Raw genomic sequence first — 15,234 nt, forward strand, 5'->3', positions numbered from 1 at the left:
CCAATAAACCTCTTTTGCAAGTACAGAGTGGGGATGGCTGCATAACACTGAATGTACTGATAACCACTCAAACTGTGTATTTTCAAAGGAGAATGTTATGGCATGTGAATTATATCTCAATAAAGCTGTGACAAAACGTTAAAACATTTGGCTGATTTATACTTCAGGTGACTCAGGCTGTAGCAAAGCTGGGGATGTCCCAGATTCCTCAGAAGGATCTTTTGGAGACTGTTCGCGTAAGAGAACAAGTAACTACAAAAAGGTCTAAGCAAGAACTGCCTCCTCCTCCTCCCCCAAAGAAGAGACAGATTCCTGTGGATTTGGAAGCTAAGAAAAAGTGAGAACAGATAGAGACATTTTCTAAACACAGTACCGCACATAATGTATTTGTACTAATTACTAATCATATGCAAATTTAGATGTAATTATTGTGATGGAAATTCAACTGCTAAACCACTCACTGCCCCCCCAGCCTTCGAATGTTCTCCTTCCCACTGGCTAAGCGTCTAAATGGTCTCTGGTGATTTTATTTATCCTGTGTTCAGTCTGGAAAACCGTGTGACAGAACCCTTCCTTCTTCCTTTCCATCATCTACCTAGGGAGGATCTGACTGTCCATGATTCTTCATTTATTCTTTCTTTCACCACACTCTGAGAACTCTGGCAGGTTTGCTTTAGATAGATCTCCTTATTCTTTATGCCACTCCTTACTCTTCACATTCAGCAATACTTCATTCAGGGAAGTCATTCCTTTGTCGTCCCCTTTTTCTTCCTTTCCCCCCTCACTCTTTTTTCACATTTTCTTTCTTTTTTTGTTAATTCCTTTGTCAGATTCATTAACAGATTCTTTATGTTTGCCTTAAGGATCCATCTTTGACATAATTTTTTTTGTTTGTCTTACTGATTCAAAGGAAACTCAGGAATTTTAGAAAAGGACTAATCGCAGCTAATATGTAGTGAGCATTTACTAATGTCAGATACTCTGTTAAGCTGCGCTGTGTGACAGCCGGGTATGTACCTCAGATACCCTGTAGCAGCTGATCCTTAAATCAGCCCTTTTATTCTCTCCCTTTTATAGGAGGATCTGAGTGCTTGGGTAAATGGGCAATTATTTTGGGCCAGAATAAAAATGATATGGTTTCCCCAGTATAGCTTCTGCAGATGAAGTGGGATTCCAGTTTTACCAGATGATTTTCATCTTGGTAATAAGGCTGTGTTTCTCTGCCTCTTACCAGCATCTCCCTGTGGAGCCAGAGTACCTCCAAGGTGCAGGCAGCAGCTGTGAAACCTTTGCTTCTGGAGCCGAGGCAGCACAGGAGGAAGATGCTTCTGATGTTAATAGTGCCATAGATCTTTTGTTTCCTGCGTGTCTAGTTTCTGCCAGGTAGATCTGGCACTGTGCCTCTCCAGTGCTGGCTTTGTGCATTTGGAAGGAAGAAAGGTTATAAAAGACTAAGGGTGCATTACTATAAAATCTTAAACATGGTCGTGTTGTGCAGAGTGTATTCTGCTGCGGGAAACAGAATACTGTACCAAAAGTGACCCAAACAATGAGGTCATTGATTATCTCACAAGAAGTCCAGAAGCAGGACTTTCACCATCAGGCTTGTCCTCTCTGGTCCCAAGATCCTGCTGTAGCACTGGGCATAACATCCTTGTATAACCCGATTTATATGCGGGAAGGCCAGTTTTTCCTTATTTATCTTTTTTTCTTTTTTTAAATCGGGGAGAAAGACCTTGCCTGGAAGACATCAGCTAACTTCCCCCGCACTTTGGAGATTTGCATAGTTGGAGTCTCAGTGGCCAGGATACAGTCACTTCCCTGCCATGGGTGCATGGGAGGTTGAGACCGTCTGGCCATTTTGGTCTCCTGTCATTGCATTCTGGGGGACTTGGACAGCAGAGAAAAGTGTGGGGAGGGGAATGTCTGTTAGTTGAGCAGCCAGCTGTGAGGACCATAGGCTTCCAGTCCGTGGTTTGATTGGTGCAGAAATCCCTTCAGTTAACTCCTGGACACAGAGAAGCTTGTGTACATCCGGTTCATTATGATAGGAGGCAGTGAGATCTCATTGTTAGAAAGGTTATTTTTATGCCCAGCCCAAGTCCGCCCCCTCCATGTCTCCCTGTATTTGCTAGTTCTGCTGCCTGGGGTGCCATAGAGCGGCACCAGCCTTCAGTATGGAACCTCCTTAGTATTGCAGGGAGTTTCATATTCTCATTTCTGCTGGCCTTCGGTGTAGAGGATCTTCAATCCATTCCTAGTGTGACAGGGTTTCCAGACCCTTTAATACCTTCAGTCTGCTGTAGAAACTTCCACTGTTCGCTTGTCTTAAAATGGGCTCTCTGAGCAGATAGGAGCTTAGTATCGTTTATAATACATGCTTCAGAAATGGCAGTTTATTTCCTCTTCTTTTTTCTTGGTGCTGCTGGTGGCTGGCTGGTTTAGTCTGCTCAAGGTCTGGAGGGGTGATCATTTCCTATAATCTAGATCTCTGTTGACATGGCCTGAAACCATTGCTACCTTGTGGCGTTCACATCACCCTTGTTTATATTAAGGGCAGAAATGGTCTAAGTCCCCAAGGTCCTTTTATATGTGTGATTTGGGGATGGTGTTCCTCTTCTCTGAAAGATTAAATAGAAGCCTGCTGTTAAGATGACAGAATGAAAGTACCACTGTTTGAGGGACACCTCAACCATTGGGTATTTATCTACAGTGTCACAAAATCCCTTTACAAGTTACAGCGAAAATTGATCTTGATGAAAAACCAAATATTCACAACTCGCCAGAAACACTTTAAGCTGTTTCCCAAGAAGAAACAGACAACCCGTGCTTACCCTAAAGTACCTAAAAATACCCAGAAGTTCTTTTGAGAAGCTCTGTGGGTAGAGTGCTGGTGAGGAGGACAGACTATCTGGTTTGAACCAGAGCTCTACTGGCTGTAGCTTTGTGGCCCTGGGGCAGTTGTTTAAAACCTCCCCGGGCTCAATTTCTTCATCATTAAAAGGGATAATAATAGTATAGGTGTCTCAGGGTTGTGGTGAGGATCACTTAATAAGACACACAGAACACTTTGAAAAGGGCCAGGTACATGGCTGACAGTCAGTGACTGTTTCTCCTCTCATTTTTCCTTGCTGTGGTTCCCACAGGCCTCTTCAGCTTTGTCCACTCTTTTTCTTTCCCACCATCACATCTCAGTTCTGGCTCAGGGTGCTACCTCGGCCTGTTTTTCTCTGGTCTTGCCACCCTTTATTCTTTCTCCTCAGTGGACACTAGAAGGTAAATCCAGTCATGTCAATCCTGTGCTTTCAACCCTTCACGGGCTCTCCCTTGCCCTTTGGTTGAGCCCAGACTCCTTAATCTACCCTGCAGGTGGGTGTGGTTGTCTGCCCTTGTCCTTCCCTGCCTAGTACTCACTTTTCCAGTCACGCCTAATCACTTGCTGTTTGCACAGTGTGGTCCTCCCTTTCTTTGTTCTCCCTTTGCAATGAAAACATTTACTAGGCGCAGTATTGCCGTTGTGCTCCAGGAAGGCATCCACCCCCTCCCCTGCCACCTCCCCCGCCCCACCCCGCCACCTCCCCTGACTAAATTAGGAGCCATAACTGTGAATTCCTGGAATCAGCATCTGGCAAGTTCTCTGGTGATTGCCTGCTACTTTCCATTGCCTGTCCCAGACTGGAAGCTCTGTGAGGGCTGGGATTGCATCTGATTTACCTTCATAGCAAGAGCCCAGTCCAGCGCCTGGCATATATTGGGCTCAATAATTACGTTAAATGAAAGAAGGCATTAACTTTAAGAATATCTGTATCTTTTTTTTTTCTTTCTGTTATTTTCTAATCAAATCTGTTTTTCATCATCTACAGGAGTTTGTAAAAATCTAAGTATTTTTTACAAAGCTTAAACATTAATTATTTAAAAAATTATTTATTAACTTTACAATATTATTTCTCTTTTCAAACTTTTAATTATAAGTGTGTGGTTTTATTTTGTATGGTTACTAGGTGTCTGTGTTGCCTTTTTTTTTTTTTTGAGGAATATTTAAAACACATGCCCGAGGGGTCTTTTGATTGCTCTGTCTTGAGCCAAGTGAAACTACAGAAGGATAGGAATGACCAATAGTAACATCTGAATCTTAAATCAGGTTTGACGCTGTAAGTGCTGAGCTGTTGAGCTGCATTTTGAAATCAAAGACTGCCATTCAGGCCGCAGAGATAAAAGGGTATAAGAAGATGCAAGAGACTTCAGAAGTGAAAAAGAAGTTGAAGGTAAAACATTAAACAAAAACATCCTAGTGAATAAAATATTACATCAGGTTAGATTTGCTGTTGACATAAAAGTGTGATGGGATCCAGAGGCTTCCTGTAAAATAAATGTAGCCATAAGGTAGCTTTTAGGACATTGTAGTAAATTTTCAATCCATCAAGCTGGCTGGGATTCAGACCTCTGTGTGGAGGAGGAATTTTTTTGCCCCCTTTATCTTAACCTCTGAGATGTGCAGGAAAAAACATTTTCTAAGGTGGTCTAGTTATTAGTATTATTTTTTACTTCGATTAGATCTACTTTAGTCCCTAATAATTTCTGACTTTGGGTATGCTGAAGATATTTTGCTCGCTGAATGCAACAGATGATTTCAAATCTCACAATTCCTTCCGATAATTTCATTACAGAAGAGACACATTAAAAAGAAATAAATACCGTTAAAATGTATGGGATGTTAGCTCCGCTACTTTGTTCCTTCTGTGTGACTGTAAATTGTGCCAGGAGATTGTAGTGACTTATGTCTTTGGTGCTCATTAAGTGTGTGAAAGCCTTTCACGAAGGAGTTGGACACCTAGAGCAAGTCTGTAGTGCTGTCTACACTGGCAATGGAGTTTGTCTGTGAAGAGTTTGGAGAACATTTCCAAAACAAGACGTGTATAAATATCAGTGGTATAAGCTAGGAGGTGGTAGTACCATGGGAGTTGAGAGGAGGCCAGGATTGCATCTGTGTGTGTACTCGGGGAAGTCCAGGGGTGAGGTAGCACCACGCCAGAACCACAAGGAGCTTGCTTGGGACTGGGCATGAAAGGCATAGCAGGCAGGGGGCGCCCCTGAGCAGAGGTGGGGAGGTAGACAAGTTGTGTTGTGATAGTTTCTTTTTTGTTCTGTTTAGTGCTAGGTGTGTGTGTAAAAGTAGTTAGAGAGTTAAGGTTGGAGAGGTGGTTTGGAGTCAGACCCTGGTTGACATTTTGTGTTTGGATGAGAAGTTAAGACTGACTTCTGTCTTATCATTGCATTGTAACTGCTCTTATTTAGAGGTCACCATTGACTGTTGGTTTCTAAATCCAAAGGATGGATTTGTTTTCTCATCTCATCCGCTGCCTCTGTAGCGTTTGCTGCTATTTACCCTTCCTTCTTCTATTCTCACGGCCTTTGGCTTCTGTGACCAGTGATCATTCTAAAATAGACATCTGATCAGGCAGCTCCTATGCTTGCAATTAACTAATGGCTTCCCATTACAATGGGGACAAACTCTAAATCCTTAGCGCCCCAGCATGCAAGGGCCTTCCAGGTGGTGCTGTTTCCCCTATGAGTCCAGCCTCAGCTCCTACTAGTCTCCTACATACATCCTGAGCTTCCCCACTCCTGAATCCTGCTCTTTTCTCACTTCCCTGTCTTCACCACGTGCTGTTTTCCTTGTGCAGAATGGCCCTTATTCAGCCTTTATGCTGTGTGGCTGAAAAGCCCTCTACTCCAGTAAGCCTCCTTTAGCCTCATTAGGAAGAGTTAAGTGATTCATCTTTTGACTTCCATGTTGCTTTGACAGAGGAATGTGGAAGGTTGTTACCCTAGAAGCACCATTATCTGAGCCCTCTACACAGGGAGTTGGGAGGGCCAGAAAGGAGAGCTGTGTGCCATCATTTCATATGCTTCTTATAGTTCTGAAAGACCGGTAGATGATATTAAGGAGCATTGAACAACCCAATTCTCAAGGGCACTGAAATGGCAGAGAATTTGGAAGTGAGAGTGATCTTTATGAACCAAGTTCCAGAAAATATTAATAAGTTAACTTCCATTCTATGATCTAGAAACAATTTCACTTTTAGAAATTGTTACTATAGAAATTGTTTGTTACTATAAGGGATGATTGGCGGCTCCTATATTTTCCTTTAATAAGTTTATTTTTTTTTGTTTTTTTAGACAAGTAGTTATAGATGCCAAAAGGGTTTTGAAAAATGTGAAGTGAAGAAAACTTAACCATCACTTTTATCTCTAATTTTCCTTGCAAACTGGGGCAAGATCAGCTTAATTGTGTTAGAGTAAAGGAATAGCTTGCTCCAACTGATGTATACCTGGGTGGAGAATCCCTAGTTCAATCTGTCATCACCATAGAAAGTAGCAAAAAAATCAATCTGTAGGGAACAGGTAGTAATTCTTCTCCAGTATGATGGTGAGTTTTTGCATTGATACTTCAATAAAAATAAGTGGTGTTTCTTTGAATCTCTTGTTATTTCTTTATCTTTGTAACATGGTTGTTTTACTTAGTCCCATTAAAGTTATGCAGAGCAAAGTAGGATAGTTTATTTGACAGAGCCTCTATGTGTAGAAATTAGAAGTAGGACTCTTCTCTGGTTTGTCTGGTTGAAATAATATGGGTTGCCTAGAAGTTTTGATTGTGTTATTAGGGGCGCTATTTGAGTAGTTAATTTTCTCAGTTGCGAATTGAGGAGTGGGAGAAATTTCAAATACTGACTGTTTATCCATATACCTGTGTGTGTGTGTGTGTGTGTGTGTGTGTGTGTGTGTGTGTGTGTGTCTTCCTGATTTTGTTCAAACCTTTCTTACTAGTTTTGGAAAGATTTTGTCCTCCCTGTCTCTGACATATAGGGGCATTGAGAATATCAAACTATAGAGACATAAATATTAAAATTAAGAGCCATTCTTCAAACATGAGGAACAAAATGCTTCAGTTTGGGTTCCAAAGCATATTGTTTTAGTTTAAAATTTATGTATGAATTATGCTGTGGTTGAAATTTACGTTAGAGTCTAAACTTATTATAAGATCAGACAATAGTGAGGCTCAAAATATTTCTGTTTTTCTTGTTGATTAATTTTTGTTCAGTGTCTCTGTCATATAATATTCAGTTCATTTGACTCAGTTATTTTTATTGTGTGGCATAGACACTGAGGTTATATGTATGTGAATAGATATCCTGGATCTAAAACACTAATTTTAATTATTTTCTTTTGATAGGAACTCATAATTATAATGTGCAACTTTTTTCTTATAAAATCAACCAAAGGTTTATATTATTTGTTTGGATTTGCCTTTTGAAATTTAAATCAGCTTTGGAATTCTGTGTGGCAGCCTGGAATTACATAGTTTTGTCTTATAGTTTCTCCTACCTCAACTTTGACTATAACACTGAAAGAGAATGTGGGAGGGACACGAAACATGAAAGTTACAATAGCATGCACATTATATTGAGAAGAAAGTTTGCAGTATTCTTATATTGGAATTTTATTTCCAGGCATTAGAAAAAGAACAGACAGAAAGAAGCCCCAGACTGAATGAATTAAACCAAACTGGACAAATCCTTTTGGAGCAAATGGGAAAAGGTGAGACCCTTGATTTTTTAAAAATGTGTTTTAGGTGGTAGCACTGAATAATATTTACAGTTTGACAAATTATATATTTAACACTTTTTTTTTCTAGAAAAGTGGTTTTCAATTTGTTTTTTTAAGCTTTAAGCAGCAGAATCTTTTTTCACATGAAGTCCTGTGCTGAAGCTGATGACAAGACAGAAAAGTGAAGTTGTTCTGCTTTTCTGTAGAGTCAGACAACCTAAAGCTCTGATATCTTAGCAGAATGGTTGAAATCCACTGATGTAGAAAAATTTAAAATCTCCTCCTTTGACATTATATATTGGGACCTTTTTTTGGAGAGGGGGTGGCAAAAGAAAATTTTATGTTGGAAATCTTTGGGAAATGAAGTTACAGTAAGGTCAGTTCATTAAGGTCATTTGGTTTTTGATCATGTTCAAATTAATCTGTTAATTTATTGCAGGTAACATTTTATAGTTAAATTTGAGAAGGAGTTTCTTGTCTTGGAAATTTTTACCTGTATTTAGAAACTTTTTTTTTCCCTTGCCATTAGCCCTCAGTGACTCTGGGGAATGTAAAGATGAATAGTTTTGATATCTACTTTGCATATGATTCTTCCTTTGGTTTAGCTTTGAGAGACCTCTCCTGTAAATCCTATTCCTTATTCTAGTGATAGTAAATGCTTTGGAGGTCTGCTGCAGAGCTCTTTTTTTTTTTTTTTTTTTTAAATAATGACCAACATTCAGTGAATATTTATTATATCAGAGCTCTTTGACAAAAGCCACAGACGCCCAAGGCAGAATCAGGAATACTAGTTTGACCAGAATCTTCAGTGTAGTAGTTGTCAATCTTTTTAGCTTTTAACTTTTTATTCTGGAAAATGTAAATATATACAATGCAGAGTGATAAACCTCCTTATACTGATTACCTAGCTTCAGTAATTAATGATATTCTGCCATTCTTGAATTATCTATACCCCTACTCATTCCTCACTCCTTGTTATTATTGTTATTGTTTATAGTTTTTTTAAAGTAAAATTTACTTACCTTGAAATACATGAAACTTCACTGGGCTGTTTTGAAAAGCCTATACCCATTAAACAATATATGGAAAATTTCCATCTCTCCAGAAAGTTCCCTCATGTTCCTTATGAATCAGTCAGCTTTCCATACCCCCTGAAAATCAGATTTTTTAAAACTTTAGATTATTTTTGTCTCTGCATTAAAAAAATGTCATTTAATGATACATATATATATATATATATATATATATATACACACACACACACACACACACCCACACACACACACACTGGGGACATGTAGACATACACACATTTATATACAAAACTATCCGTATGTCTAATATATGTCCATTTATTGGAAAATTATGCAAATATAACACTGTCTATCCATAGGTATTAGTACAGCTTAATTTATTTTTTTCTTTAAATATAAATAAAGCAAAATTTATTCAAAAACGGTGTTTTCATTCAAAATCCACTTAGCTCAGTGTCTTAATTACCCTGGGTGAGAGGACCCCACATGGAGATTACTCTTTCAGATATTTACTTGAAGAAACCTACAGATACAGAGAGACCATAATTTCCCCTGAGGTGCTGATTGAATAATTATAATAAATTGTGTGTTGAATTTATGTCTGTTACAATTGTAGGTTCTTCACTTCTGCATTAATATTGTAGTTTGGGAACCAGACTTTGTCTGGTATGAGTGTGGGGTGCTTTCATGAGTCTGGGTATTGAATTTACCCTCATTGCTGCGTCAGCTTCTAGGCTCTATGTGAGGATTCGTAAGGCCGGTGGAGAAGACTGCCTAGGGGAGGAGTTGGTGAGAGTTGTTATGTTCCAGTGAGAATAACAGCAAATTGGGAAATAGGAGACCTCTGGGTCTCCTGCCCTCTCCTAGTTTTGTGTCCTTGGGTGACTCATGTAACCCTTTTATTTCTTTGCTTTCTTGCCCAGAATGTGAGGCACTGACTAGCAGAGTTCAGCTTCTGTCACGTACACTCTTACTGTGAATAGATATGTACTGAGATACATGTCAAAGTTCTACTTGCAAAGTATCAAGTGCAATATGGGGGCTATATCATCTGTGGCTTTGGAAAGGAATGAATTTTGTGACGTAATGTAGACTTGTTGAATTTCATGGGAAACCCTTTATATTTCACATGACCATTTTATTTTTGGAGCATTTAGTAGGACTGGAAATGCATTCATTACAGGATCCTAATTTTATTTATTTCAAAAGACATATTTAGGATGGGGTGGGAAGCTGGGCACTGGGGGTGTTGGTCTGAATAGGGCACTTATGTTCTGGGTTTACTTTCTTGCTTTTTGAGCAGTGTGTACATTGTGTTACTGAGATAAAAGTGATTTTTTCAAAATCTCCCCCACTATCTACCATTTTATCTGTTATTCTAATTTTATAGTATCGTATATTACTTCTCTCCATGTGGTTTTAGTGCTATTAACTCTACTGCTCTTATAAAGCAGAAATGTTGAGCAGAAATGAAAGCACAATTGGGTGCTTCTTGCTGTCCCTCCCTTTTCCCCAAGACATTCGAAATAAGTCCTAGAGTATGGATAATTAACACAGAGGAAATTTTTCACAGAGTGTAATTTGACTAGAGTCTGCCTATGTAAGCATGTAGATTAATGATTCAGCCCATTAGAAAACAAGTCTTTAGGGGAAAAAAAAAGAAAAAAAAAAGAAAAAAGCCTTTGGTAAAACAGATGTTCTAATAATCATGTCATTGATTTCTTCAAAATAGTTCCATCGAAAGTCCCACCACAGTGAAGTTTGATGGGACTTACATGCCTTGTGCATTTGAATTATGTTTTGTGGTACCTTATATAGCATAAAAATGTTTTTAAAAAAGGAAATAATATATTTTATTTAACTTTCATGGCTATTATAATTGTTTTTCTTGATTCAGCTTATCTTTTTCCTAGAGATTGTCAACTAATAAAATAGAGTAGCTGGGCACTGGATGATATGGCTTTATGATGACGTATATTATGACTAGCCTGTGGAATTTGATGGTGGTCCTAGGTTTTGTAAAATTTCTCTTGATTCCAATAGTGATAGATGGAAAGGTGTAAAGTCAAGTAAGAGTAAGTGCCATGGATATGTTATATTTTATTCCTTTTAGGTAACTAGTAAAATGATGGTCTGTTGATTTGGGCTTTTGAATAGTCATTTAAGAGTTGGATGTTCTATAGAAATAGAAAATGTATAAATTAGGATCTCTGGGAGCAAAACAGTTATTTTAAAAGACAATTATTTTAGAGGCACCTGGATGGCTCTACCGGTTAAGTATTCAACTCTTCATATTGGCTCAGGTCATGATCTCGCATGGAGCCTGCTTGGGATTCTCTCTGTTTCTCTCTCTGTGTCTCTGCCCCTCTCCTGCTCATGTGCACGCACACACGAGTGTGCTCTCTCTTAAAATAAACAAACAAACAAACATTTAAAAAGACAATTATTGGGACACCAGATGGCTCAGTCGGTCAAGTGTCTGACTCTTGGTTTCAGTTCAGGTCACGATCTCATGGCTCATGAGCTCAAGCCCTGCGTTGAGCCTGTCAGCTCAGAGCCTGCTTGGGATTCTCTCTCTCCTTCTCTCTCTGCTCCTCCTCCTCCTTCATGCGTGTGCTTTTCTCTTTCCCAAAATAAACTTAAAAGAATTCTTTTGAAAAGCAATGTGTAGTTTTCCTTACTTGATGTGCAAATTGTGCTTTAATTATTACCTGATATCTGTCCAACCTGCAATATCTCCAGCTTAGAGGAGAGGAGATTTAAATTTTGAGAAATGGTTTGAAGGGGCAAAATGGGTGAATTGTAATATATTGTCAGTGAATAATTACCTCCTACCTGTTTTCAGATGAGAAGGGATAATTTTCCATCTCAAAAATTTTACCAGCTTAATCTCCTTTCTCGTTTAGCATAAACTGCTCTGACATGAAAATGAAGTGGCTGATGTTATTACTTTGCCCCCCTAGAATAGAAATGACCTCATAGAAGCAGAGCCTGGCTCTCCATTGCTCAGAGAGTTTGTCAGGAAAATGGTGATTTGTTTTGTTTATAACCCTGTTAATAGAGACAAATGAACTTGGACTGTGGTGTGAATGATTTGCCAGAGTCTAATATTCTATTACCTGTGTGATCCTGGCCAGTGAACTTTAACAGCCGACATGGTTGATATATTCAAATTATGTCCCGTCATGTTTGCATTTCTGATTTTCTGTGGGTACAGCGTATTGTAGGATTTTTAAAATTGCATCCTCTGTAGCTCGTAAGTGACCTTTTGTTTTACATGCCATTTTATTCCTTAGGGCTCTCATTACCCTGGATTTTGATTGTGTATATTTACAAAGCACCATTGTTTTTTTCCCCCTCCTACTCAAATAATAAAGATGTTAGTTAAGCCCATTCTTTCAACATGCATGCTCTCCTAAGGAGATGAAGACTCCTTTGCAGATTTCCCATCTTTTTTCCTAGTAATTTTCAATGATTTGATGCATTTTATGTTAAGGGAAGGGCCGTGATAAAACTTACTATTACATAGAACTATTATTTTTATGGACATTCTTTACCACTCAAAAATACGGGCTAAAATTATGTCAGTAATAAACATAATGGTGTTTTTCTGATGTGTTAAAGTAGATCATCGTACCACTGCTTTGATATTCTGATCTTTGCTGGTCTGTGTGGGGCATGCCCAGTAGGCCACTGAAGCCTCTCGGGCCTGGCTGCTGGCCCGATTTTCCTACACTCACCAGGTTGCTCCCTGCAGTAGGGCTTCTCACCGTTCATTCTACGGTTCCTAGGACACTATGGTTTGGTCAAACCAGACTCTTGAACTCCCTCCTCGATTATTTAGCCAGTTGTCTTTTTTGTGATGACAGAGGGTTTACCTTCTCATGTCAGAACTTGACCGGTCCACATAATTCATTGTATTTCCCTGGTTCACTGGAGAAGCTGCTTTGTATAAAAGGCAGTGGCTAGAACTCCACTGATGTGCCTCTTGTGACAGCAATACCACTCCTGAACTGCTGTTTCAAGCTTCCCGTCTCCTGCTTTGGTCAGGGAGTGAAACAAAATTAAGTTTATTTATTTTGAGAGAGAGAGAGAGAGAGAGAATGAGAATGTAAGCAGGAGGAGTCGGGGAGAGAGAATCTGAGCGCAGAGCCCGACACGGGGCTTGATCTCCCAAACCACGATATCATGACCTGAACTGAAATTAAGAGTTGGATGCTTAGCCAACTGAGCCACCCTGGCACCCCTGAAACATAGTTATTTCTAACGGTATCATTGTAATTTTGTTGTTATGTTAAAAGGGACTTAAAGGAATGATCATTATATGTGACATCGCCTCATTATTTTGAATAGGTCAGAATGTTTATAACAAATTGAAAACAATTTTTATACTAACATATGAAGTGTCTGCTTATTTTTTATGTCCGCGTAGAAGGTATTCCTAATGAAGAAATAAAAAACGTTCTGGAGAAGGTATTCTCAGAATGGAAGGATGTATCTCAGCATTTGGAAGATCTGGCAAGAAAGATTCAGCTACAGGAAGATATAAATGCTTACTTTAAGCAGCTTGATGATCTCGAAAAGACCGTAAAGACAAAAGAGGAGTGGGTAAAACACACTCCCTTTTCAGAATCTCCCCAGCAGTCCTTGCAGAGCTTGAAGGACTCCTGTCAGGTAAAGAGATAACCATCCAGAACATGAAAGAATCCCATGTCCAGTCCTGTATTTAAAAAAGATGCTGCTTGTATCATGAACGTTAGGTTAATGCCGCTCTGATTCACTTTCTGTGAGGATGTTCATCTTCAGTGACTTCTGTGACCCTATTTTCTCTTCCGTAGCGGGAACTGACAGATCTCCTCAACCTCCACCCCAAAATTGAAAAGGCGCGTGCAGGTTGCTCAGCCCTGAAGTCTCAGCGCTCCACCCCGGATTTTGTCCAGCAGGGCTTTGATACCTTTCTCGGCCACTACCACGCTGTGCAACAGGAATTAGAGCATCGTCAGCAGCAGCTAGAGAACGGTAAACCCATTCTCTTGGTTTTCTTAGTAGATGTCTCCACTGTCTTCTCTCTCAGTTTGCCTTAATGTAAAAATTAGTCCCAGGTGCCTGGGTGATTCAGTTGGTTCAGTATCCGACTTTGGCTCAGATCATGAGCTCACAGTTTGGGGTTTGAGCCCCTCCTTGGGCGTGATGCAGTCAGCCCAGAACCTGCTTCGGATCCTCTGTCCCTCTCTCTCTGCCCCTCCCCCACTCACGCTCTTGCTCTCTCTCTCTGTCTCTCTCAGAAATAAATAAAACATTAAAAAAATTACTCCCCATATTCACACAAAGAGCACACGTGTTTGTTTTACACTAGCCACATTCTGTTTTCCTCTGTGCCTGCTACTGTTCTGGGTCTTAAAGTATATTCAGAGTATTTCCTGGATTCACACTTGTTTGTAAAAGTGCAAACAGCTTTCACTTGCTCTACATATAATGATTCTTCTTCTTTTTTTTTTTAATGTGTATCTTTATTTTTGGGACAGAGACAGAGCACGAGAGGGGGAGAGGCAGAGAGAGAGGGAGACCCAGAATCCAAAGCAGGCTCCAGGCTCTCGGCACAGAGCCTGACGCAGGGCTCGAACTCGTCAACTGTGAGATCATGACCCGAGCCAAAGTCGGATGCTCAACCGACTGAGCCACCCAGGTGCCCCTACATATAATGATTCTTAAAGAGTGTTTTGAAAGGTGCTCTTCCTTCCTTTTCTTGAAGGAGGCCAGCTAACATCATTACTAGTAGCGCTAAAAGGAACGATCCCTTACTTCTTTTTGCTCAAAGTGGTTCAGGTTTTAGCAATACCATCTCTTCTTTGAAAAGAAATCATGTTTCTTTTTCAAAGGCTGAAAATTATAAAGAGTTTTTACTTTTGGAATAAACCTGGTTTTGGCACGTTAACCGTTAAGTGTTTTGAGAGCTCATCATTCATATGTTCCGTTTTTTCTCCTTAGCTATTGTGTAAGTCAGGAATTGTGTTGTATTATGTAATGTTATGGGTAATGAATGTTAAAAAGCTGTATGTTGAACCATACCCTGCCTTGTGGCAAGTATATATTTTGCAGTGACTTGTAGGAATCTGTATGTGTGCATGGTAAGCAAATGTGTCATGCTGTCTTTCTTCTGGAAAGGCATTTGGACACCATGCTTTTTGTTCATTGAATTCAGTTAACCTACAGTGTAAAATAAATGTTTGAGAGTATTGCTTTTAAAATATCCTGTATAAAACATGCCTTCATATTGATCCTTGTCAAAAATAGAAGCATATTTTGTAACAGTAAATTGAGAAAGCAGTACATTAAAATATCTGTTTAACATTATGGAATACAACACAGTTCCTGACCTGAAACTGAAAAAAAATTCTAAATCTATTTTTTGTTTTTAGTTGTGGTAAAATAGGCATAAAATACAACTTACCATGTTAACGCTTTTATTTTATTTTATTTTATTTTATTTTATTTTATTTTATTTTATTTATTTTATTTTATTTTATTTTATTTTATTTTATTTATTTTATTTATTTTATTTTATTTTATTTTATTTTATTTTATTTTATTT

The 15,234-nt window shown here is 39.0% G+C and overlaps 1 protein-coding gene across 5 annotated transcripts in view; it reads left to right on the forward strand.

The window, feature by feature from the left end:
• The window catches only part of UTRN (utrophin), a 582,930-nt gene that overhangs the window by 215,040 nt on the left and 352,656 nt on the right, over positions 1–15,234 (forward strand). For all 5 annotated transcript variants that reach the window (XM_042940000.1, XM_042940001.1, XM_042939999.1 and 2 more), the window contains 5 exons: positions 168–337; positions 4,142–4,265; positions 7,512–7,599; positions 13,075–13,316; positions 13,481–13,661. In XM_042940000.1, the coding sequence (XP_042795934.1) occupies positions 168–337; positions 4,142–4,265; positions 7,512–7,599; positions 13,075–13,316; positions 13,481–13,661 (805 nt within the window). The remainder of the gene's footprint in view (positions 1–167; positions 338–4,141; positions 4,266–7,511; positions 7,600–13,074; positions 13,317–13,480; positions 13,662–15,234) is intronic.

This window comes from Panthera leo, chromosome B2, assembly GCF_018350215.1.
Source record: "Panthera leo isolate Ple1 chromosome B2, P.leo_Ple1_pat1.1, whole genome shotgun sequence".
NCBI lineage: Eukaryota > Metazoa > Chordata > Mammalia > Carnivora > Felidae > Panthera > Panthera leo.